Source organism: Colossoma macropomum, unplaced genomic scaffold (assembly GCF_904425465.1).
Source record: "Colossoma macropomum unplaced genomic scaffold, Colossoma_macropomum, whole genome shotgun sequence".
Classification (NCBI taxonomy): domain Eukaryota; kingdom Metazoa; phylum Chordata; class Actinopteri; order Characiformes; family Serrasalmidae; genus Colossoma; species Colossoma macropomum.
In genome coordinates this window covers 4,940,630-4,966,812 of record NW_023494794.1, presented here as the reverse complement: position 1 = coordinate 4,966,812, position 26,183 = coordinate 4,940,630, and the positions used below count along the sequence as shown (strand labels likewise).

Genomic DNA, 26,183 nt, shown 5'->3' with positions numbered 1-26,183 from the left:
TTTTTTGAGCATGCAGAACTATCTAAAATGAGGCTGATGAATGGGTTGTTTTTTTTTTCGCTTGGCAGTTTCATGGGTAGATAATGTTTTCAACTGAATTAAGCTTTTTCAATAAACCACAGTGCAAAGGCTTCAGAATCTACAGGGCACATTTCTTTGGAATGACATGGCAACTCGACTGCAGATATTAAAATACCTCTACGATTCTAAAGATATTCAACTTAATGATATTATTGAAGCTGCACTATGTAAGTTAAGGGGATTTGGAGACCTCTCTGGTGGAAATGTGTAATTGCACGCAACGTTTTGCACTTCTAACCCAGAGTATTCAAAGAGAACTCATTAAAGGGAAATTTGGTGAAGGCTAGTGTCATGTCCCTCCCGCCCCGCTGTCACCACTTCTCAGCCTCTGGACTCCATTTCCCAGAATGCCCAGCCAGATCACATGACCCCAGACCTCCCTCACTCGCCCACTGCTCCGCTTCACCTGATTATTGATTCAGGTCACCTGTTTACACACTACTTAAACCCCCTCAGTTGGTCAGTTAATTGTGAAGTATTGTCTTTGTCTCACAGAGCATTACTGAGCCTTCTTGTACGTTAGTATGGCTGTCCATGTATGACCTTTGCTTTGTGTATTTTGACCTCACCTTAGCCTAGTCCCTTTGTGTATAGTTCGTATTTCTATCTTGGGCTTTCTCTTCTGGTTTATGGACTGCCCCTATGGTTTTTTGGATTGCCCCTATGATTTTCTCGATCTGGCTTTTGACCTTGGACTGTTTGACTTTGATTCTAGGTTCCCCCTTTGCTAATAAAGCCATTTTACTTCAGTCTCGTCTGTGAGCGTCTGAGTTCTGTCCGAACCTGACAGCTAGACTTCTGAGGATGTTAGTGTGAATCCTCTACTATTTTCATCATCTTCATCAGCATAATGTTGATTTTGCATTTGAGACCTAAACATCAAACCAGACCTTCTGTTCGTGCGATATTATTACATAAAGACGTATGATGAGATCTGAAAAACTCCTGCAAAATTTTTTGAGCTTTTATTTTCTGGCAGGCATTAGACTTTGAAACTGTGTGAGATATTGAGTCATAGAGCTCTGACAGCCTAAAGTCAAAGCCTACCATGTTTATAACAAACCACTGTCACTTTGTTAGATAATCTGTGCTTCAGCTCTGCCATATGCTGTATGTTTTGCACAATATTCATGCCCATATTGCTCTTCTTGAGGCATCTTACATTCACTTTTAAAATACATTATCACCCATTGTGGCTGGAATGCTCATGTGAGCATTTTCAAGTCATTTTTGTCTTCTTTTGTGGACAGAGAGAAAGCACAAGAACGTTTTCATCTACATCAACAGCGCTATGTTTTAAAAAAACATCTGGAGTCTAATTCAAGTCTAATTCAAAATACACTAGCTGTACAGTATTGAATATGAATATGAAAAGATGATATTTACTTGGCTTTTTTGTGAATCCAAGGACATCTGGATTGTTTCCCACACTTTTGGCTCTTTAGCTCTTAGGTCTCCATTTAAAGCAGTTTTTTTGGCTTTGAAAAAATATATATTTTAGGTAATTTGATCAGTGTGGTAAGGACATACAGATGTGAGACAGACATATTTATAGAGAAAAAATGCCTAAATGACTGACCAACAACAACAATTATTTAAAGATATTTTGATTTAATATTTATGCAAGTGGTTTCAATGGAAAAGATGTCATTATGTAGTACAGTAACTTATTTATATGCATTTACAGAATTAAATCAGGAGTATAAGACATGAATAAAATTGGTATTTTGGCCTAAAATATGCAACATAAATTACACTAACAACAGTCATTTACATTTTACAACCTTTTTGTATATGAAAATGTGTGCAAAAATCTACTGCCAAGACTGTATACACGAATATGTATGCATATGTGGGTTTCCAGTTACTTATTGTAGCCCATCTGTTGCTGCAGTTCGTCAGCCCCCCTGTACCCTGTTCATCAATGGAAAGGGACTACGACAGGACCACTGCTGATTAGATATTATATGTGTGGTCCACCATTCTCAGCATGGCATGTTAGTGTGTCTGGAGCTGGTTCAAGTGTGTCATTCAGAGTGTTGCTGGGGTTCTTACACACCTCAGTGTCACTGCTGAGTTCAGAATAGTCCTTTAGCCAACAGTGGTCCTGTTTTCATTACCTAACCATTGATGAATCACTAGAGGATGACTGACTCACATGTGCATGACCAGTACGTGAATATTGTAGCTGCACCTGATAAAATGGCCAATAAGTGTACGTGTAACGTTGGTGTACCTATTAAATAGGCACCTCAGTGTACATTGTCACTTATCTGAAAAGAACAAATGAGGTGGTGGGGGCTGCTAGCAACCCAAGGTATGCATTTAAGGGAATGAAATGCTATTAGGATTAAAAATGCTGGTCCTGAGGACCTGAATGGTTATAAATAAATACCATTATAAAGCTTCCTTGAAGGCTTGTGTAAGAGAGTAAGAGCAGCCACAAGCGTGTGCGATTAAGAGATGGGTACGCTAACCATTCACTGGCTGCTTTGACATCTCTTTAACGCAGAAGCGCCTGCTGTGATTGGCTGAGTTGGAGCGAAACGTCCCCCTGTGATTGGCTCGGTGACAGCACAAGAATTCAGGGTAGCTGAGGGATCGCACTGAGCGTGTGCCAACCTCAGTGGAGCCGCCACACACGTTGCCTGGCAACAGGAGCTTGTGGTATATTGTGTCGCTTTAATGTGTAGATTTGGTGTGTGTGTGTGTGCATATTTACTGCCTTTAAGCAGTGTTTTTCATCTTCACAGCCTTTTCAAAGAGACCTACTCACAAAGTCGGTCCTATTCCAGGCTGAAATACATTCTGAAATTCATAGTCATTTAAAGGAAGATTTACAGTTCAGTTCAGTTCACCTCATTCAATTCACTTTCAGTAAATCCAGGGCTGTTGTAATTATTCAATTTAAAAAGATATTTTTACAGTAAGAAATGGACACACACACATGAGGTTATTAGGGTTATGAGGTTTCTGACAACAGCTATCTATCTATCTATCTATCTATATATATATATATATATATATAATGATTATTATATATATGATATGTATATATATATGTATATGGTCTAAATACCATTATACTATATATATATATATATATATATATATATATATATATATATATATATGTATTATGTATGTATATATATATGATATATGTATGTATGTATGTATGTATGTATATATACATATGTGTGTATATCGGTCCAGACCAAAGCAGAAAATGATACATTGTTGTATTTTAGTTTAGTTCTAACATATTTAACATTGAGCCAAAAGACATAAACAAAAGTCATACAAATAAAAGGTCACAACTGATTGGGCAGATTTTACGATGTACAATAACTGTGATGATGTCCACTGAACTTTCTAAATCATGCTGTTCTCTGTTCTATTTGGTCTCATTGGCTTTATTTATGTCTCGTTTTATCTGTCTTGTGATATTAGAGCAATGTGCCACGAGACTCCCTGTGTTACTGTGGGTTTGAACGATGCAAAACAGAGTAAAATCCCTGTAACAGCCTAGAGTGGCTTACTGCTTTTAATAAACAGAGAAACTTTGGTACCTTAATACATAATATCATTTATGCGTGCAGTCAAATGTGTATATTGAATATTTTATAATGACTTCAAACATGTCCCAGCCTCGTTTTTAAACCAAAACTATCCGTTCAATAATTACAGATTCAGAGCTTATGAGGAGATAAAAAACACTAGCATGTGTCAAAACAGCATCAGAAATTCATATGTTCTGTCTACGGTCTATATAGATGTCTTTGGTATGTATTGCATTTATGCTCAGGGAGTTCGCTTGGTGCACATCAGAGTTTGAATGGCAGCGTTCTCACTTGCTCTAACAAACTGCAACAGAGCAATCGCATCAGGCTTTTGTTTTTATTGTAAATCTTCCAAGATTCCAAGAAATCTGCCCTTCCTGAACGTGACCCAAATCACAGTATTCACACCAATATCATTCTTTTGGTGGCAATAGTATAGAACTATTTTGAAGCATATAAAGTGACAGTCTGATAGACAAATCTAGGTTTGGTGCATGCTAGGAGAACACTGCCTACCGTAGTGCATACTGCTAAAGTTTGGTGGAGGGGGGGATAATGGTCTGGTGATAGTTTTCAGGGTTTGGCTTAGGCTGCCTAGTTCCACTGAATGGTAATGTTAATGCTACAGCATGCAAAGACATCTTAGACAGTTACATGTTCCAACTTTGTGGAAGCAGTTTGAGGAAGGCTTTGGGATTTATGTTGAAAAACTTTGCTTCAATTTAGCAGACTTTTTAGTGACTGTCACAACTTGCCCTCCTGTGCTGCTGCTTATGTTTTTATTTGTAGCAGAGATGTGCAGTTTGCCTGTATAACAAAAATAATAATCTTACAACCAAAGTGTGGTCCCAGCTGTGGCTCTATTCCAATGATCAATGACATTTACTGTTCCCCAAACACAGTAATCTCCACAATCGCTTGTCTATTATCTGCTGGTTTCCATTCTTGGACCCTGAAAAGCAGAAGAACCTGTAGCTCTAATCACTAGTTCACTACACCACCCCACATTGTGAACTCTGGATGCTTCATGTGAAATGAATCATTTTCTTCCCATGAATTGTGCGTGTTTGCTTTGCAACATGTAGCATGTGTGTTTGTGGAGCCAGTCAAACTGGTGTATCAGAACCTGTTGAAAGGGAGTTGTTTTAAAGCAGGAATGTAAACAGTCATCTCCTGATGAAGCACACTTCCTTTTGCCTGTGTTTGTGAGTTTGTTTTTCACACATTTTCAGGACAAAAATGAAAACCACACCCTAACTTGCATTCTCAAAAATTCTCCTGAATTCGTTAAGCTCTATCAAAGCTACAGTGCTCTCTGTAATGTTTGAGACAAAGGTATTTTTTGCCTCCATACTCCATGGTTTTAATTCGCAATTCACATGTGATTAAAAAATACACATTCTCATATTTTATTAAAGGTTATTTTTTACATTTTAGTTTTACCATGTAGAAATGACAGCACTTTTTATACATAGTGTTTGGGACAAAGTCTCCCCTTATTTCAAGGCATCGTTGATGTTTGGGATTTCATAGGACTTCATAGGTCTTTGTGTTGTGTTTGGTTGCTGAAGATGTGTTTGATTGCTTCATTAGTGCAGGTATAAGAGAGCTTTCAACATCTAGTCATGATTCTAGACTTTCACACCATGAGGTTGATAATGTAACTGCTGATGGCAGCAGCAAAATTAATTCTGAGGTGTATAGAAGCATCATCTCAAGTTCAAGAAAGCACCTCCTCTCATTGGATGGCGCTTCATCCTACAGTAAGACAGTGAACATGCAGGCAAATTCTTAACAGGCCATGTCAGTCACCTGATCTGAATGCCATTGTTGTGTTTGACTTTCACATGCTGAAGAAAAAGCTTAGAGGAGGGAGTTATGTATAAAGAGTGCTGTGATTTCTACATGCTCTCTCAAGAAGTACATGAAGAAAGTACTTATTAAGAGAGCTATTTCAAGACTATACAGGGAGAGAAAGATATGCGCATTACATAGAGAGAGAGACTGAGCAAGATACAGCAGTGAGCTACAGAGAGACAACAAGAGAGAAAAAATGAGGATGAGAGTAGTAAGTCAGCAGGAGCGAGAAAAAGAAAGACAGGAAGGAGCGAACGAGCATGACTGAAGGAGGTTTTTAAATGCTCCTGTTCCAAATCAGCCCCCACAGTTTAGAGATAAAGGGAAGAGTTGCCACGGCAACGCCAGCGTAAAAGGGAAAGTATCTGATGGGCCGTGTAGGGGTGCTTCGTCCTATGCCACACACACAGACATGCACACAGAGATAAGATGAGGTGAGCCTCTCCTACACATTTAAGCAAAGACTTTAAGAACACGCCTGTTCTAAGGCTTTGTGTAGACAGTCGAGCTCCCGGCCTGCAGAGGAAAGCCAAGCAGATATATGAGAAATGCTCCAATGAGTCTGGCTCTATTAGGCTGTGCTGGAATGAACAACTGTTGCGCTTTTCATGCTTTGGGGTGTATGTGCTTCTATGTATTTTGTATGCATGCACATCTAGGCTGGGATGCCAGAAATGGAAGATCACAGTAATACTGTTTTTACACTTCCATATTGGAAGCAGTGGAAGTCGGCATAGTAGTAGCAGTGGCAGTGTTTATGAATGAGAATGCAGAGAAAGTCCTCCTTGATAATGTATCTGATGTAGAGGACTCAAGGTCCTTATTAAGGAATTTGCCTAATTTTTTCACAGAACATGATTTCACTTCCTTTAACTCTGTACTACTCACTCATCCAGTGCCGAAGCAACAGGCATCAGTTGCCTGCTTTTAATGTACACCTTGTCAAACTTGCTTCTCTCTGAAAATGAAAACTGCTCCACCAAATTAACAATGAATAAATAAATAAATAAAATAAATAAACAAAAAATAAATAAAATTAATAGGAATGTAGACAGCGCAGTGGGTAGCGCTGTCGCCTCACAGCAAGAATGGCCTGGGTTCGATTCCCAACTGGGCAACCAGGGTCATTTCTGTGTGGAGTCTGCATGTTCTCCCCGTGTCTGCATGGGTTTCCTCCCACAGTCCTAAGACATGCAATCAGGTGAAATGGACATGCTAAATTGCCCCTAGGTGTGAATGTGTATGTATGTCTGTCTGTCTGTCTGCCCTGCGATGGACTAGCAACCTGTCCAGGGTGTTTCCTGCCTTCCGCCCGATGATAGCCGGGATAGGCTCCGGCACCCCACTGCGACCCAGAAGGATAAGTGGTTTAGATGATGTGTGTGTGTGTGTGTGTGTGTGTGTAAAAAGGTCCTCTACATTCTCATTTGCAAATGGTGCTACTACTGTAATGTTTTCCCTATGATGACTTCCAATGTGTCGATTATGGGAGTGTGAAAAGAATCTATTAAGGCTCGGTATGAAAATTCAACATTTTTATGATACCAACGGAGTTACTTCAGAGTATTGAAAATTTTCAGTACTTAAGCCGTCAGTCTTAGCATCTGTGAGTCAAAAAGCATGCTTGTTCCAAAATCTAGACTGCTGATTGGCTGTTTAAATTACGTGCCGAAAGCATGTTATTACCATTAGCGCTTTGTGATTAGTCTGTAATCTATTGCAGTCAGTAAATACATCCACTTTTCACACTCATTTCTAGTTTTAGACACACTCACTTTTGGTTAGTAGTTTAAAGGAAGGTATTGAAAAAAGTATTACTAAGGAATGAAAGTCAAAATATTGTTCTGGTACCTTCTTGATCCACATTATACTCAGAAAAGCATATTGTGTCATAATATCATGTGATTTATCATAATAATGATAAATATTGTAAAACTGCCCATCCTTATGCATGTGCCACTGGTAAAGAAAGTAGGAAAGAAAGAAGGTAAAATGGAGAGAGAGACAGAGAGAGACAGAGAAAGAGAGAGAGAGTATCCAAGCTGTCAGCTCATGAATGTGTACCAAAATTCTTGGACATAACAAAACTGTCACATTTGGCTTTTCAAGCCTGAACAAAGACTCAATAAGCTGCGGACTTCTTAACAATTAAGAGGAAAAAACTCTTATGTTTATTTCGCCATGAATTTCACATTGTGAAAAAAATCACTTGTACAAAATAACGTTAACCGCCATGGTTGAAATAGAGCAACAACAGAACAACGCAACGTAGTAAGACATACAGGATAGAACAGTACAGCCCAACATTGACAGCGTCCGAGCAATGCGTCCATTGACAAAGGCATATGATGGTTAGGGCCAGAAACATCCCAGGCAAGTATGCAAACACCAATGATGACTCTCAGCCAAAGCACTGCAAGTGAATGTTCCCCTTGTACATACTTAACCTGCATTCCTATGTGACTTTGGGGGTTGTAAACTCAAAGGGGGTGATGTAAGTGTATACTTTGTCTGAATCTGTTATTATTCCAATAGCTACAAAATCAATCAGTCTCAACAGTTGAGGAGCGTTACACTGCTTTACCAGAAAATAACACACTTTTGGAGGAAGCAAAAAACTTTTTTGTCCAACCTGTGCCTGGATTTTATTTGATATAGCGCCCCCTTGCTGCAACGTTCTGAATGAAGCTTGTGCTTGAGTTGCATTTTCAGGTAGAATCCTTGTGTTGAATTTTCAGGTAGAATCCAACAACGTTAAATTGATTGTAGTGGCTAAAACCATTCACGTTTACGTGCTTGCACATTGTATGTACGGCCTAAGATTTGACGCCATGCGCAAAGCCCACTGCCCACCTCCTGGTCGCACTTCAGCTCGGGGGTCAGTGAGGGAAAAAAGGGAGAGGGGGAGAGAAGAAAAACAAAACACTTGACGACTACCAGTTTAAATGAAGGGGGTTGGTGGGGGTGACTGTTGACCATCGCCCGGGCAACAGCACTTGAGAAGGGGCGGGAAGAGGCTATCTGATTGGCCGGCTGGGGCGTTAGTGTGTGCAGTGTTCTGGAAAAAGGTCCTGGGGGAGGGAGGCCTTTAAAGTTTCAGGGGTGGATGCGAGATCCTCAAAGGCAGTAGGGTAAAAGCAGGAATTCCCTTAAACCACTCTGTTGAAGAAAGGTGTAGGTGGAAGGGGAGGAGGGTCTGGGAAGGAATGTGAAGCTTGACCCCTCACAGCCTTCTCTCTTTCTTGCTTGCTAGCCCTCTCTCTCTTTCAGTGTGCATGTACGATTTGGCTGATGCAAACGTTCGCCCTTGTTTTTACAGAAATCTGCTATGGAGCTGGAACTAGCTTGACTAATAAAGCACACAGAATACTGTTCAAGCACTGGGTTCGGAGGTTTCATGAGCATCTGAGCGAAAGCACAAGCAATAGCTTGTTGCGCTTAGCTGAAGCACAGTGTTGTCAGAGGAATCACATGTAGCAAATCGTTCTAGCAACATTGTCTGACAGACTTGTGGGTGTTCCTTGTTCAGCAACTTCATCCTAGTATCATACTCACAAGACGTCTAGCTATACCATTGGTTCTCATATGCAGTGCTTCCCTCTGGGTTTTCCCTTGCTTAATTCAACTCATGAAGGGCTTTTTACTCATTAGCTTATGAGCTGAGGCAAGGGTGCAGTGCATGGGTACTGCAGAGCTGGAACTGAGAACCATTGCACTATACAGACAATGTCCTTGGCACTGGTTAAAAAGCACTATGGTGTCTGCCCTTGCGTAGACATTGCCTTTAAGAAGTCCTTTTAAGAAACTTTGGGATTTAGCATCATCAACATTGCCTTTATCATTGTATATATGACCCATACAACACCACAGTCGGCTGCCTTCAATGGATAGCATTTAAAATGCTTGTGGAAAAATCTTCCATTCATTTTAGACTGGCAGAATAGAACACCCTGAGAGGAGGCAACGTTACAGTCCAACTTCTGTAGTCAGGCCAATCATTCTGCTTGCAGGTGTTGGTGACAGGGCTCCTGATCTGAGGCCAGTTTGTGCAGAGTGTGCTAATAACACTTAACACCCCTGCGCTGTGCTGCGAGTCACACCTACGACACAGTGACAGTTCCAGCTGTTCTGGGAGCAGCTGCAGATGCCACATTTCTTACATAGCGCCTCAGGGCCTTTACCACTCATGCCGACCCTGGGTCAGGCCGTGTTTGAGTACTGCCAAAGGGACTGACATAGCAGGGTCAGCAAGAGGCCGTGCTGGCCCTGTTTAGCATTCGGATGGCATGCTGTGGCTGTCGGCTAAGGTTTGTCAGCTACAGGTGTTAAATGGATAGTTCAACCAAACAGAAGTGCTAAAGTGGCTAACAAAGGATGATGCCGATTAGCATGACTGCTTGTTTGAACTATCTCTTTATTATTAATTCTGTTTGGGGACTTGCGCTACAGTCCAACTTGATTAGCATTAGCATTGGAATTACTGAAGCTGAGGGGTGTTTAAATAGATGCAGTTTGATGTCAAGTATGTTTTACGTTACTAGTAAGTTCAGCTTCCAAAATAAAGGGCTAGATGTAGCTTAAAATCTAGCATAAAATTTGTGTTATAGGTGTGTCCTTACTGGACGTAATAGGAACCTTTCAGAACAGCTCACTGCACCATTTCTACATATCTGACCCTTCCCTCTTCCAGTCCCCCCGAACCCCCCACCCCCGCTGACCTGTCCCTTTGCACCCTGGGTAATCTGATCCCATGACGTCATCCCTCCCATTGTTATCCAGGCGATGACCTACGACCCTAGGCCCGCGACCCTTTTCAGGTCGGACGAGCCAGAGGTCCAAGCGGTTGCTGACTCCTACGAATTCCGCCCTGGCACAACCAAAACGGCATGACGTAGCTAGATATGTGCAAAAGAGCAGCTTTTAGGTAACACAGAGCAAATATGGGCCATGCGTAGCACAAAACACTCGCCAACTTCTGTACATCCGGATATGTATGCAAGCAGATTATCAATAAATACAAAAAATAATACACATAGTTCAAATTAACAACAAAACTAACAATAAAAAAACACAACTGTAAAAAAAAATCTCATAAATTAAGACTATGAGCAGACACCGAAAGGTCTTAAGACAGCCAGTTTCTCTTTTTTTCAGGAAAAGAAAAAAAAAATCACAAGTTTTTTTTTTTTTTTTTTTTTTAAAGTTCAGGTTGCTCGTTGTTGTTGCCATGGAGACTACATTCCCTCTCCAGCTGACAGAACGACTCTCACCTCTCTCTCTCTATCGCTCTGTCTTTCACGTTTTTACTCAGGCCATATGTGTTAGAATAGAACTGCTCGACACCTTATAACAAGGCTAAGCGTCTATCATGAGCAGCCTAACTTTTCACCGGTGGAACAGTCTATTCTCCAATGTTCTCTGCGTGGAGGTCATTAGGAGCCGTCTGTTTGTTGGTCATCCAGTTATCCGTTCATTAAGTCCACAGTGGGCATGCTCCATCCTTTGTTTTTGGTGTCTTTTTGGAAGAAGAATGGACATTAGAGTATTGTCAGCTGGATTCTCACTCAGGAGAACATGCTGGGACATGCTGACCTTCTCCACACACTCACACACATACACACACACACTCGCGCAAACACACAGCTGGTGTGTGCCTCGCCTCAGGATGCATTCTGACAGCCAGTTTCACACCAGGCTGCCAGGGTCTGTTTGTCAGGAACAGGCCAGCATCAGCCCGTTCCTGCTCAAACAGAGGCAATAAGGGACAAACAAGTTGTTTGTCTCTCTGCTTTCATCCTTTACGGACGGGATAAGAGGACAATTTTTGTTTTCGTGGGTTTAATAAGCCTCTTCTCTTCTCCCCCTATCTCTGTCCTTTAACTTTGAGCAAGAGAGACTTCGTCTGGAAATTGGAGGAAAAAAAACCTCATAGAAGGAGACATTTTGGTCCCTCCATCCTTTCACTGGTTCACTGGTTGCTCCTTAAAGCGAGGCTTGTTTTCATATAGAGTCTATATTTAGCTTACACACCATTGTCTTCATATAAAAACCAAAAGAAAAAAAAAAATCAGACAACACGCACCAACACAACGGACGGGACACCGAAACATGCTGGTTGCTAAGTGGTCTTTTCAGATGTGCGGGGATTGGTTTGTTTGGTCGCCACTGCAAACACGTCGTCCCAAGACTCCACAAAGACGAAAGAACGACATCGCAACGTCTACGCAAAAAAGTTTGTCCCAAAGCAGGAAGTTCTCTGAAGCACATCTGTTAACTCACAGCGCAAAAAGAAAAGCTTTGTGATTGGATGTCTTAAACATCAAAGTTGAGCTTTTAATGGAAGAAAATGCCTTTCGATGAAATTGCACAGAATGGTGAAAATCTTCACAGTTGGAATCCAGTAGACATCAACGACGATGGAAAATGGGGAATCTGTAAAGAGAAGAAACAACAATGTTAATCTCTTTTGACAATTGTATAAGCTTTTGAATCTGAACATGCTGACTGTCCAACTTCCCTTTATCCCTTAGAATTAAACAGCCTGTTTTTGATACTGAAATATGTAAATGAGCTCTGCTCTGATTGTGCCTCATTGAAAAAGCAACCCATGCTGAAACACCCTTTATAACTTCAATGTAAATGGGCAGGGCTAAACTGCTCTAGGCTGAATAGGTGAATACATGCAAATGCATTGGTTTCTGTGACATCACAAAAACACTAATTTCAGAACAGGCACTGTTGGCAGTTTATTTCCTTGTATGGACTGTATGGGCTGGGAATTAGACGGTACATTTTAAAACTTTAACAAGGGTTACATGCTACAACAAACTTACTTTAAAAAGTCAGGAAAAATTAGTTTTCCATAATAAGTGCACCCAAGTCATTTTGAACTTGCTGCTTTTTTCCTATTAAGGCATGAAAGCTGCCGTCCCAATCAGATTTCTGCTAACAGATCTCATAAACAATGTGGAGCAGACAGGTTTTCTCAAAAATGCTTCCATTTCAGACACATACACACACACGCGCGCATATGCACACACCCGACCCACGCTCCAGGAAAGAATAACAAGTCTGCGAGATCAAATCCAGACGCTTGCTCCTTCGTCCTGGCCATTTGTTCTCCCTCTTTTCCTGTCGTCCTCGAGGAAAAACAGATGGAGTGGGACGGGTCGTGTGCTAGCACCTGTTCGCCGGCCGACACAAGGCGAAGGCATGACCCAGGCAACAGCAGGGTGCACGTCCTCACTGTCCGCACCCTGTAACCTCAGTAGCAGCTGGGAAACTGTATTCCTCTGCCACAGAAATGCCCAAAACAGACTATTTTTAATGCAGCCATGCTTTGCCATGACCCACATTGCTAGGTCACGTAGTGGACCTTCAGTGATCCAAGATGGCAAGAGGATAGCGGGTCACCGTTGGCCCATTGATGGCAAAGCCAGTGGACCACCAGCTTTTTGTTTAGCATTTTCTAGGTGGCCCACCAGTGGTTGAGCAGTGTTAGACAAAATGCCACTTTTTAACATCAATTTTCCACTCACAGTCCTTTTTAGTCATTTTTCCTTGAGTTCATTCTTTCGTTATTCATTGTAAATTAGTTTAGTAAATCATTTTAAGTTAACACAGTGTCAGCAAGTCATTTTAGGCCTAGACATTAATTTTTCCTCTTGTAATATTTGTCTTAATTTATTTTGGAAACTAAAAGGCTATATGCATTCAAAATCTGTTTGAGGAGAATAAAAATTAGTTAGCCCTTGTATGCAGACCAATAATCTGGGGGTGGACCAGCAGTGGCATACAGTCAGCAGGATGCCAACCTTATCAAGCTAGAGGCTATGCTTGCTATCTGGGACTGCAATGATTTCTGTGCCAGGAAGTTGGCAGCAACTCGCAAGCTAAGTTTACTGAACTAGCAATCAATACCCACACAGAAGCTAAAAGGTAAATGAGTATGTTTACTTCTTGTATCGCTAGCAAACCAAGTGCTGTGTATGGCTAGGATGCTGTTTCAGCAATACCTGATAGGTAATCGATTTACTGTTCAATATTTGACAAGACATTGACATTCGAGGGTATGATCTATGTTTTCTCTCTCTTCATTTGACTCAGGAAGTCATTCTTTATGATTTAATCATTTGAGCTCTAGGGCTCATTTGGGCTTTTGACTGTAAGAGCCAGCAGTCAGCAGTCCATCAGTTTTTCCACTCTCGCTCTCTCATTCTTTGTCTCTTGTGGCTGGACGTATGGGAAGTCTTGACGCTAATAAGCTAACAGTCTCTCTCTCACTCTTTCTCTCTCTCTCTCACTCATATGCACTTGTGATTTTCCATTACCACTGCAGCTAGCGGTGGCCCGTGGTCACAGCCTAGCTTTTAGTAATGAGCATGCACACTAATAAGAGCCTAAGAAGAAAGACAAAGGGGAAGGTAGACTCAAGCCATCCATCCATCCATCCATCCAGCCTTCCATCCATCCATCACTCCAATGACCCACTCATTGTCCAGCTCGGTATGCAGGGTGGAGCTTCTCCAGAGGTTGCTTTGGACACAAAGCGCTCCCTGAAGCATGAGTCCTGCTTTAAGACAGCATGGAGCTCCTAGTCAATGGTGCAGGTCTTGGACTAATGACCTCGGCCGCATGCCTGGCATACATTCACTCGCGCGCACATACACACTAGATTATAGACAAACACGTATGGCCAGTTTCTCGGTGTACATGAAAGTTGTTTGAACAGTTATTTTTGTTCTGTGACACATTCGATTCTCACTTTGTAATTATTTGTTGAAATTACAAAAGGAATAGCAATTTACATAATCACATTTACATCTGATTTATATTCTGTGTCAACAGGTTCTTCCAACCATTTGTTTCAGACTGAAAAAATGGCAAAAATACAAGATTTTTTATGTGCACAGGATGTGTTGTTTACACAAAACAAGACTGTATGAACAACAATGAATTTTTATCAAACTCAAATGTGGTACTGACTGAAAATTTAGAATTTCTTCGCTTGTTTCAACAAGCTAGGCGTACAGCAAAGCAAGTCAACAAGCAAGGTATGTAGGCCATGGGGAACATTGTTGGGTTAAATGTAATGTGGATGTAATCATGTGACATGAGCCCTTTCTAATGTTTGTCCAGCAAACATGACAAACAGTACTCGCTAATAATAGGTGGAACTCATTTAAGTTCTGACAGCATGTCATAAGCTGATAAGGAGAAGCAGCAGAGGAAGTTGATTGGTTTGTGCACTCGACCGCACATCATGGGGCCTCCTTCACATGTGCTGAGGATTCAAGGCTTTTGGCCCTGGCTGTAGGTCAACACAGCTAATTACACCGAGAGTGTTATGTAGGTACTGTGGTATTTTGAGTAAACTGGTTTTGAGAAGTCTTTAAATATGATTCTTGGCTCTCTACCTTTCCACAGTAAAGATAGGAGAGAAAAGTTTTTGTTTTTGTACATGTTGAGGTCAAAGTGTTCTGCTAGCCTGCAATGTCAGGACCAATAAAATGCTGGATCCTCCTACATTAACGCACATTCAGGCTATTTTTTTCTTTCTCCTAAACAGTCACTATGTGTGACCCTTTGTATTGACAGTGTATAAACACAGACGTGTGCGCCTGTATGAATTATGCACTGCAGTGGGAAACGGAGGATGCCTGTAGCTAAACGAGTTCCCATGGGAGAGAGATAGTGTGAGAAAAGACAGCAATGAGGGGAAAAAACACAAGAAATCTTTGTTTATCCTCCCTCCTCCAATTCTCTCCTTCTCATCTTCCTTTCCACCTCCTCCTCCTCTCTCTCTCTCTCTCCTCCCACTCCTCTGGCCAGCGGTGAGCCATCTCATTGTTACAAAAGGAAAAAGGGTGGGGGGTCAGCAGCTAAGAACACTTCATAGCCATTTAAATGCATAGGAATGTCCCAATGGACAAAAGAAAAGGACCTCCACTTTGAAATTAACTGCCCGTTCGAGGTGGGCGGCATTCCAGACCCACACACACGCATGCTAACGGACTTGGTCACCAGGCCTTTAAGAAGCAAAGATGAATGCTTGGCCTTCAGGGGGTCAGAAATGGAGTAATCTCGCATGGCAGCTTCACACTCCTTCTTTTCCTTCTTTTTTTTTACTCCTAGAAGTTGAGTTTTGTTTTTGCTACATGATGCAAATTAGTGATGCGCTGAAATGAAGTGAACGGAAACCAAAATTCACATTAAGCTGAAATCTGCAACTCAAAACAAAAAAAAAAAAAATTGTTCCTCACAGCCAACATTTTCACTGTTGATCTGCTGCCGCTCAAACTGTTTAAACATGGCTGTGCTTGCCAGCACAGGAGAGTGAAGGGAGCATTTTTAATCACTTTTTCTCATTTTCATTTCCATTAAAACGATTCTTAGATTTTCCTACTTCATTGTAGATCATCTTTTTTGTTTTTCCAATTATGATTTTTTTGGTCAACACGTTTGCCCTTTTTTCTCTTTGGAAGTGTCACTTTTGGCTGAATATTTTTTCGATTGTGGTATATTTTATCAGCCGACACATATGCAATTACATATTTAATTACAAAGAGAGTTACGCCATGAATTACATTCACAATCAATTCTTTATCTGCTTTGAATCTGCAGTTCTGACAATTTTCTGTTTGTTTCAATATCATGTAACTACAAAAATGTGGCAAAAAAGTAGTAGAAGATGTTTTTTCTTTCCATAAAATAAGACTACACACAACACAACTTTGCTTCATATTCAAATCATAATAAAATATCTCTTCTTCTACTTACAAACATACATTTCTCTGCATCTTTCAGTCATCTACGAATAAGAAATACCTCATATCAAATTTCTACCATGCTTTTGTTATGGCAAAGTGAGAACCGTGACTTCTAAGTGTTAGCAAAGTTGAGTCAGTCCTGCTCTCTGTTATCACTCCAGTCTAGTAAAGTCAGAGTGAGTTTGTTTTGTCTGCTGGCCTTACAGCTCCCTAGACATTGAAGTCTGCTTCAGTATATGACTCGTCCACTTTGTTACAACCACACGTGACGTGCAGGAAGACTACAAACTCAAAGACATGAAAGAAAAAATAATGGACTGTTACGCAAGGATGGTTTAACCCTTTCAATTATTATTAAGTAACTATCAGGATCTTATGGGCCCCAGTACAAAATATTATGAAAATTATCTATAAATGGATACTGGGATAATGGATAATAAGTTTGGTGTGGCAAAGTACATAATATAAAACTAATGTGGAAGTTAAGCAGTTACAAGACTGTGGATTTGAAATGCAGGCGCTTCCGTTTAAGGGGTTAACTACAAAAACCAAATTCCAACTCCAGCCTTCCCCTAAGCCAATTCAAAAGCATGAAAGACTGTTCATATGCTTGGGTGTGTGTGCTCCCAGATGTTTTCCCCAAGAACATGTCTTGCTCAGATGCATTGGAAGTGAACCTCCTTGAGAAGGTTTTGCTGAATAAGAGCGAATGCCTTGTCTATCTTGTTCCCTCACATCTTCTCCTCTTTAATCTTATTCCCCTCCTTTTAGATTAGCTGCAGATGGACCTGCCACATCTTGGCTTTGAATATGTAGAATGATAAAGAATCTACTTCCCAGCTTCTAGCCTTATTAGAGGATACACAGTCTTAGCGGGAGCATGTTTGAACTACAGGACTGGTTTTAGAAGATTCACACTGGTCATGTCCACAGTCAGTTTTAAATTAAAATCTGCCCAGGGTTCTTATGCAAATGTTTTGGTTAAAAAGAATGAGTGTGGCTAAGTCTGGCCTTTGTTAGCATGTTTCTAGCAAACTCTTTGTAGCCAACATGCTTTCCTTGACACACATATATTCTTTTTCTTAAAATTCTTGATATACTTGATATTCTTATATATCATTCTCTCATGAGCTGTGGTCATTCATTCACTCATTTTAGCTAGCTCCGAACCAGGTTAACTAATCAGTGTGTGTGAACTATATGTCTTGCTAGCATGCTAGTTCAACCACAACCACATGCACAAACAGCATTTTGCAGGACTCGAATACTCCTTGATAGTTTGATTACTTAAACACTAGTTATTAAAAAAAAAAACAATAAGACTTAAAGGGTTTTGTTTTCATTCTGACGGAAAACAATGCAATTCCATTTTAATGAATGTTCCAGTCAACTATGTTCCAACAGCTATGCTAGCTAGCAACGCTGGCTGTGTCCTAGGCTTGTCAAAACAAGCACACAGCTTTTATACGGTGTTCTAAACTGTATTTAAAACAATAATTTAAAAAAAATGTGATGATCTTGATGGCTTAGTTGTTGCATAGCAGCTCCTGCGCTGTACTAACAGTGCGTGGTCTTCTCTGATACAGTGCTAAAAACTTGTGTCTGTGATTTCATCTGAATAAATACATATGACTGTGCTGTTACATTTAAAAACTACTATAAATCTGTTTAACTAGAAAAAGAAGAGAGAAAAAAGCTAATATTCCTATCTAAAGTGCTAAAGTGATAGAGCTGAGTCAGTAGCAGCGTGGATTGGTTGTGTGGAGATACTCGGACAAGGATCACTATACTGACATATTTGAGATGATTTATAACTATATATATATATATATATATATATAAACTATACATAAAATTTTATGCCTGAGTGATATACCAACCTCTTATCATTAATTTTGCACTGAGCATTCTTCTTATCGTCTGAAAATTTAAAGTGCTCCCAAACATCTGATTTCTTCTGAAGCATATTGCAGTTTGTTACCTGAGGTGAAGTGACATGGATACCTCGAATGAATTACCGAAACCTGCTATAATTTATTTATGTTAAACATTTTCCATATATTACCACTATCAAAATTCATTGTAAAGTTTTTTTTTCAGGCTTTAAAAAAGCAAAACATGCCTGAATACTAAACAGAGAAACGAATGCAAACATAACAAACAAATACTTGAGTAGTCAAATTATTCAGGCCTGCCCTAATGCTAGCACATCGTCATGCATATTGTTGATCTAATTACCCCCTGTATCCATCTCTCTCTCTCTCCTTGCTGTGTTCTCTTTGCCCTCCCTCCTTTCTTGTTCTCGCTCCGTCTCTTCCCTCCTCTCTCCACCCATAGACAAATTTCCCCCTCAGGGACAATAAAAGTCTTCTATTCTGTTTCAATTACCCTTGGTGCTACGCCCCACGCCGCACACTCATAACTCAGCCAGACATCCCGGGAGACATCTCCCAAAACACACACGCGCATCTCTCTCAATCTGCATTTCCCAAGCGAGAATGTACAGTAAGTGGCCCGCGCACAAACTGAAATTCAATTGCGCCGCTGTTTTTGCTGTCTGTCATGGCAGAAAGAGCTGAATCTTAGGTTCTGTGACTTCTTTCAAGCTCCAAGAAGCTTTAGATATCACTCATCTCTCTGTGTCTCTCTTCTCTCAACTCCCTCTCTCTCCCTCTCTCTCTCTCCTCTCTCTCTCTCTCTCTCTCTCTCTCAGTTGCACTGTCAGCTTTCAAAGCTGGAGGGAGATCAGATACAGCATAGTCGCTGTATCAGCCAGCCCATACAGCCCCAGACGCACAAAAGGCACACAGACACAAAGTCACTAGTCTGCATCACTGGGCATACCACTGCTGAGGAATATATGCTGGCAGGCTGGGTCCCTTTTCCCACGACAACCCTGCAATGACCTAGGCACTGAAGCTCTAAGCTCAGACATAGAGCACTGTAGCATGTATTAAATTGACCCATGGAGACTATAGCATTTACAGCAACAATTACTATAGTACTAAAGGGGTCACATACTAGATTTACCCCCCTGAGGCCCCTTTATAATGTTTGTGTGGCTTTATGTATGTAAAAAAACAGCTATAATTCCTATGTACACAACCATTTTCCATTTTCTTTATCCCTTATTAAACAGGCTGTGCCTTTAACATTGATATATGTAAATGAGCTCTCTTCTGATTGGCTGCCCTGTATTGTGCCTAGATCAAGAATCAGTCCAGGCTGAAGCACCCCTTATAACTTCAAAATGAATGGGCAGGGCTAAATTGCAATAGGCTGAAGGTGGGTGATACACCCAAATACAACAGTACAACAGCGCAAAAAGACACTTGTGTGTATCAGTTTTTAGTTTTTCTGAGTTGAAACAAACAAAACGAACCAGTAGTGCCACATTTTGCAATAATAGGTGCGCTAAATCCAATTAAGCAGGACTAATTATGCTCTCTTTGTAATAAAACATGCAGTTGGTCAGTGTTCTTTAGTACCAACGCTGTCCAAGATATGCTCAGAAAAGCATAGTGTGATGTAATTTATTACAATAACAATACAATATTGTCATATTGTCATATCTACAAATGTGGTTTAAATGTGTATTTAAAGTCAACCTGACATCACAATGAACCCTTTTTACCTTGCTAGTTCATGTAACTAGACATAGGAAGCATCATATATATTATATCATTTAAAAGACAAAATTCGCATTGTTACGTAATCTTCAGTCAAAACATAATGACTTCTGCCTCGCCTCTAAAACATCTTCTGAATTTTGTTTACATCACCATGCACTAGTGGGCTGGAAAACAGTATTAATCAATATTGTAACGTTTCAGCTGCACCTCCCACTACCCCCCCTTCACTGAGCGAAAACACACAGCTAGCTTAAAAACCCTCCCTGGTACCGTGTTTCATTCTGAAATACATCATGGTATTGAAATGTCTTATAATTTCCAGTTCATGCTGACTTCAGGAGAATGTTGACTATGTTAGACCTTATAACAGTTTTCAGTTAAAACATACAAACCCTGTCAAAGGTTAGCTGATAGCAGCTAACACAATCAAGCCAATGACTGAACCAAAACAGATAAATAAGATGTCGGGGTGGAAGGGCAGATGAGCAAAATTGATGTGTAAACTGTACAAACTGGTTGATATTCTGGGCATGCGGCACCTTCTCACTGAATCATGGAGGAATCTAATTACTCTATCAATACTCAATTTACCCCTGATTTAATTAGGATCTCTGTCCTTGTATACACAGAAGTCAGAGGGAGATCAGGGAATAGATGTGATTTTTTAATCTAAAGCGAATTATGGTTGAATGTTAACAACAGTCACTGTTACACGCTAGGCCTATATTTTTCATTCCACTCTGGAACTTTTCCACAAGGTAAGACAAAACAGAAAACTAGGTTTATAATAAAATTAAAGGTAAACAGCACTGTGTTAGCCTTTAGGCCTTTATTATGAGCACAGAGTTTTGTGCAAACATGTAATTTACCAGCCAGAAGCTAAAAATTAAGCCACAAAAACAATCCATTATCAGATATTATCTTAACAGGTTTGTGACCTTAATTGGCAGCAGCTTGACACGTCTCATTAAATCTTCCTCCTGGAATTCCCTCGTGTTTCCCTCAAGTAATTCTTTCAAGACTGTTTTTGCTCCATTCATAAAAGCTCTACATGGGGCTGAGCTGCACAGCACCTTTGATGTTAACCTGATTATATACTACCACTAAATCCATCAAGCTGCTCATGAATACAGCCTCGATATGAAAGCACTTCCATTTCGGATGGATGTTTGTACCTCTGCAGTGTAAAATTGCCAGTCAAATCACTTTTTAGGGCTGGCAAACCTACCTCACAGGATGAAAGAAGGTCAAGGGACAGGCAAGGCATGCAGTTGTCAGGCTGGGAGGTGCTTCCAGGTGCTTACGAAGGCAGTGGGGATCAGGGAATAGGGTACAGTGGTTATGCTGTTCCAGGCATCCAACGTAGGATCATAGCAGTCTAGTGTTTTGCAGCGCTGTGTTCCAAAATAGCCGCCGACCACGTACAGTTTGTTCCCCGAGGCTACTGCCTGGCAGCTCATTCGCTTAGCTGTAACATCACCTACTTTAGTCCACTGGTAGGTTTCGCTGCTGAACTTGTAGGCGGAACAGGCAGAGAACTCAGTATCGCCACCCATTACGAAGATCTGGTTACCTAAGACAGCAGCTGCAGTGTAGCGCCATGGCTGTGGGCAAGATGCAGGGACAGTCCAGTGGTTCTCCACTGGATCATAGCACTGGACCTTGGGCAGCTTGTCATGGGCCACACTTGTTCCTCCAAAAGCAAACAGCTTGAGCTTGACGCTGACAACGGCTGCATTGCTGACACCTTCACGTAGAGGTGCCACCATGCTCCACTTATTGGCAACAGGGTCATACTGTTCCACCTGTTTCAAGGAGACCGATGGGGAGGCTGGAAGGCAACCAGTCGCAGCTGTGTGACCACCTACCACATACAGGCAGTGGCGCAGTTCAGCTGAGCCATGGCCAAATCGAGCGATGAGCATGGGAGCCGCTTTGGACCACTCTTCATGCAAGGTATCATACACCCAAACGTCCTTGGACACACCGTTCTCCGAGCCCCGGCCACCCGTCACATAGACTTTGCAGCCAATTGCGCAGGCGCTGAACTCTTTGCGTGGACTGGGAATATCTGCCTTTGGGATGATCTCCTTGGCCTTCTGGTCCACCAAGTAGAGCTTGTCACACATAAAGGTGGGACCACCTAGCAGGAAAAGGGCATGGCTGGTCTTGCGTGGCCTGGCACAAGGGCTGTTGACCACACCGTCGTTCTGCAGGATGCGTAACTTGCAACGGATAGCCTCATCAACCAGCTCCTTGCTCTTGGCCTGAGTGTTGATGAGCTCCTCCGTGGAGACATTCTCCATAAGGAAGATGGCAGGCAGGAGGGCAAGCCGTACGGTGCGCAACAGCTCAGGCAAGTGGCAGTGTCGTCGTTCCAGGTCATAGTTCACCCAGTTGAGTGCTGACTCGTAAACCAGCCTTTCATCCTCTGTCTCGAGCTCCTCGTGCGAGAGCAGCTGGACTAGCATGTCCTTGGGCAGCTGCAGAAACTCCTCCGTCTTGCAGATGGCAGGGAAGTTACTGAGACACATGCTCCAGGAGAGCTGGGACAGCTGGGTGCATTGGTGAGCATCAGACAGGAGCAACATGCCCAGGCAGTTGGATGGATGAAGGTTCTTCTCAAGGAACTCGGCACAGGCATCGCGGATGTCCTGGAACTCCAGCATGTCGCCTGCCTCCAGCAGAGACTCAGCATTCTCCTCATTGATGACTACGCGGGATGAGTAAGCATAATCCAGAAGAAGCTCTAACACCTGGGTGACACAGAGTGATACTGATGTTAGTCTTTAAAATACTTACCAGCTGAACATGTATTTAATTTGTTTATAACTTAAGCTGCAGATCTTAAGTCTAAAAGTCTTTTTCAAATATGAAATGAATAAAAGATGCTTAAATCTGGAATGACAGCTCCCATACCTCTGGATGAATTGAGTCTCTGAAGTCCACCTCCTTGGCTTGGCTTTCTCTCAGTCCACCGCTGAACATCGCCTCAAAGTACCGGCTGCAGGCAGCCAGCACTGCCCGGTGGCACGGGAAGGAACGGCTGCCAGCGTGTAGCAAGACATCGGTGAAGAGCCTCTGCTGCCGGAGTACATTTAGGTGCATCAGGACGCTGTCAGCATATGAAGACTTGTGGAAAAGGTAGATGTTCATGGAGCCCGTGCTGGCCCGCGACTTGCGGTTCTCGTGGACGCAGACAGACATTTTCATTGAATCCTAGGAGAGGGGTAGCACCAAATCAGTCAGAACAGGGCTTTATTTTCACACTTTCAGACTTGTTCTGCTGGTGGGGATAGGAACCAGACATCTGAATAGTTTTATTCCTCTAAAAGCTAACTGTTATGAATGAATGACATGTTATGAACATGCTGCCTGATGCCTGAGACACTGTTCTGATAGCTTTGAGAAGGTTTTGACCTGAAACATACTTTTAAAATCCAGCCATGGAGGAGAAGTACACACAGGGCATTGCGAGGAAAAGCAGACCTTAAAGAAAACGCATGTGTTTTCAGATTTATCAGTATTTTACCACTAACGTTACATATAAAACTCAGAGGACACATGTAGGTTCACTGGTGGTTTGGGACTGTAAATAAAACGGCTGTATTTGTGTTGCAGACACCGCAACTTCTAGTTTCTATCAGCACCATTGTAAAGCATTCCGAGTCGGTAAGTTTCTCTACAATGAACCACTTCACATAAGACCACTCTGAATGACTGTTTACATCTCAACCACTGAATTACGCATTTAGAAAAATCTGTGAAATTCTCCTTTAATACAGCAGTAGTTCATTTAATTGATGATTGAGGAGGAATGGCAAAGCACTAGACTCTCAGGTAGCGTTCACAACCTTGTTAAATGTGCGCACATCTCACTGAACAAGGTACGTTTAAAACAATTCGACCAACAGCAAACTGCACAACAACTTCAGTAGCTTGCCCTCTGTTGTGGTCTTCTACAATCTTGGTTTGTAGATACTTAGAAGATACAAGGTTTAGGGTTAGTCACATGTCACTAACTCGACTGATCGATATCAGCAAAATCCACAGAGAGCGAAGCTAGACTAAGAAGAGACGACAGAACATGATGTCATTCTGTAAACACACACACACACACACACACACACACAAAACCCACTGGATCTGTCTCTGATGTCTAGCCGCCTGGAATGCGTGCGAGTTTAATCATTACCAGGTGTTCAAAGGCGGACAGAAAGAGGAGAAAAGAGGAAGGGAAAAGAGGAGGAAAGAACTTTTGAAAGTAAACACCGCAACCACTCTACACAGTCAAGGCAAAACCAACAAAGAGACGAGCACTGGGCGCAAAGTCAACATTAAGTGTGTCAGTGTCACCGGCCACCATCTGGTTGCCTATATGGTGCGCATTCAAATCCAATCAGTCGTAATTTCCATGTAACCGATACGCGTCCCTCGGTCCCTGCTGGTTGTCAACGTCCCTGCGGGGCGTATTTAATTGGGTTTCCCCTAATGCTGTGCAGACCTAAATGTAGTTCTTACCCGCGCTAAATGCATTAGAGCAAGCAAAGGTGATACATGGCACCTGATGCCGACTGACAATTCCTTTAAATCGGTCACAGCTGTGAAAGACCAAAGACAAAAACCATCGTGTCGACACACTACCAATCATTCTGCTTCACTGTTCTTTATTGCAGCCTCGTACAAGGGTTCCTACAGAGTCTGATAAATTTAAATTCCCAGTAACAAGAGAATAAGCAACATACCAGTTATGAGTTCCGTGAATGAACCTTATCAACTTGTATTAAGATTATATTATATATATATATATATATATATATATATATATAAAGAAATAGCTATATGAAGTTAGAATATATAGAATATGTCTATATGTAAAGAATATACAATATTACATATATATATATATATATATATATATATATATATATGTGTGTGTGTGTATATATATATATATACACACACACATATATATATATATGTAATATTGTATATTCTTTACATATAGACATATTCTATATATTCTATATGAGTTCTGTGAATGAACCTTATCAACTTGTATTAAGATTATATTATATTATATATGTATAAACCTTATCAACTTGTATTAAGATTATATTATATAGATATAAAGAAATAGCTATATGAAGTTAGAATATATAGAATATGTCTATATGTAAAGAATATACAATATTACATATATATATATATATATATATATGTATATACACACACACACACACACACATATATATACATATATATATATATATATATATATATATATATATATATATATATATATATGTAATATTGTATATTCTTTACATATAGACATATTCTATGTATTCTAACTTCACATAGCTATTTCAAGCATTACCAATATATACAGCTATACCTGTTCTAATCTAAGCTATATATATATATATATATATATATATATATATATATATATATAGCCACCATAGCCTGTAACACTATAACTCTAATATAGATACAGAATACAATCTATAGCCTAGACTGTCTCATATGAGAACTACAATAGCCTCATTATAATTAGTGCAGGTATCTTATGAATAATAATAATAACAACAATAATAATAATAATAACAATAATAATAGTAGGATACATACATGAAGACAGACTTTAAAACTGAACTTTTTAGCCAACAAGGATCGGAGCACATAAATAGCAGCTTTCCATTAAAACGCAGCTGACGCGTGCAGTTAATGACATTTATTCATGTAGCCTCGCGCAGCGCTACTGAAACCCGTACGATGTCTGCCAGTTCTGTGAATGAACCTTACAGAGACCCTAAGAGCTTAATGTAGGCTGTGTACCTCTTTGTAAGAAAGCAGGAGTTCAAATCTGTCCGCTTTATTCCTCGAACATGCCAGACTGAGCCGAGGCACGATGCGCCGCTTAATCCCGTAACGCGCCGCTCCAGCGCCTGTAGTGTGAAGAGCCGATCCGCTGAGGCTTCACCGCGAACAAAAGTTTCGGAGCTCTCGTCTTGTGCCAAGCTCGCGCTCTCGGACACTTTCTGGTTGTGCCAGTTGCTCGTGTGAGTGTATGCTAGCCCCGGCTGAAGGGGTGTGTTTTAATGAGGGGGGAGCAGAAGAAGGGGCGGGGCCGAGGTGGGAGGGACGCTCAAGAATGAAGAAGAGCGAGGAACCAGTGGAGATGCAGCAGCCTCTGTGAAACGATTTACGTGTGCGAGGCTTGGAGATTCAGGGTTCTGATGTGTCGATGTTTAAGGCTGTCACGATTACTCGATTAT

The 26,183-nt window shown here is 41.1% G+C and overlaps 1 protein-coding gene across 1 annotated transcript; it reads right to left on the bottom strand.

Annotated features, from left to right (window-relative positions):
- Nucleotides 1-7,642: 7,642 nt before the first annotated feature.
- enc1 (ectodermal-neural cortex 1) lies at nt 7,643-25,959 on the bottom strand. Its single transcript, XM_036579942.1, has 4 exons — nt 25,744-25,959; nt 22,822-23,121; nt 21,131-22,658; nt 7,643-11,933 (listed from the first exon to the last, which is right to left on the bottom strand). Exons 2-3 carry the CDS (start codon nt 23,113-23,115, stop codon nt 21,177-21,179), a joined length of 1,776 nt encoding a protein of 591 aa, XP_036435835.1. The 5' UTR covers nt 23,116-23,121; nt 25,744-25,959; the 3' UTR covers nt 7,643-11,933; nt 21,131-21,176.
- Between the last annotated feature and the right edge of the window lie 224 nt (nt 25,960-26,183).

Coding starts and splice junctions, on each gene's coding strand:
- enc1 (XM_036579942.1), bottom strand. CDS start 23,115: ATGAAAATGTCTGTCTGCGTCCACGAGAACCGCAAGTCGCGGGCCAGC. Junction 22,659..22,821: donor GAGACTCAATTCATCCAGAG/GTATGGGAGCTG, acceptor TGTGTCACCCAG/GTGTTAGAGCTTCTTCTGGA.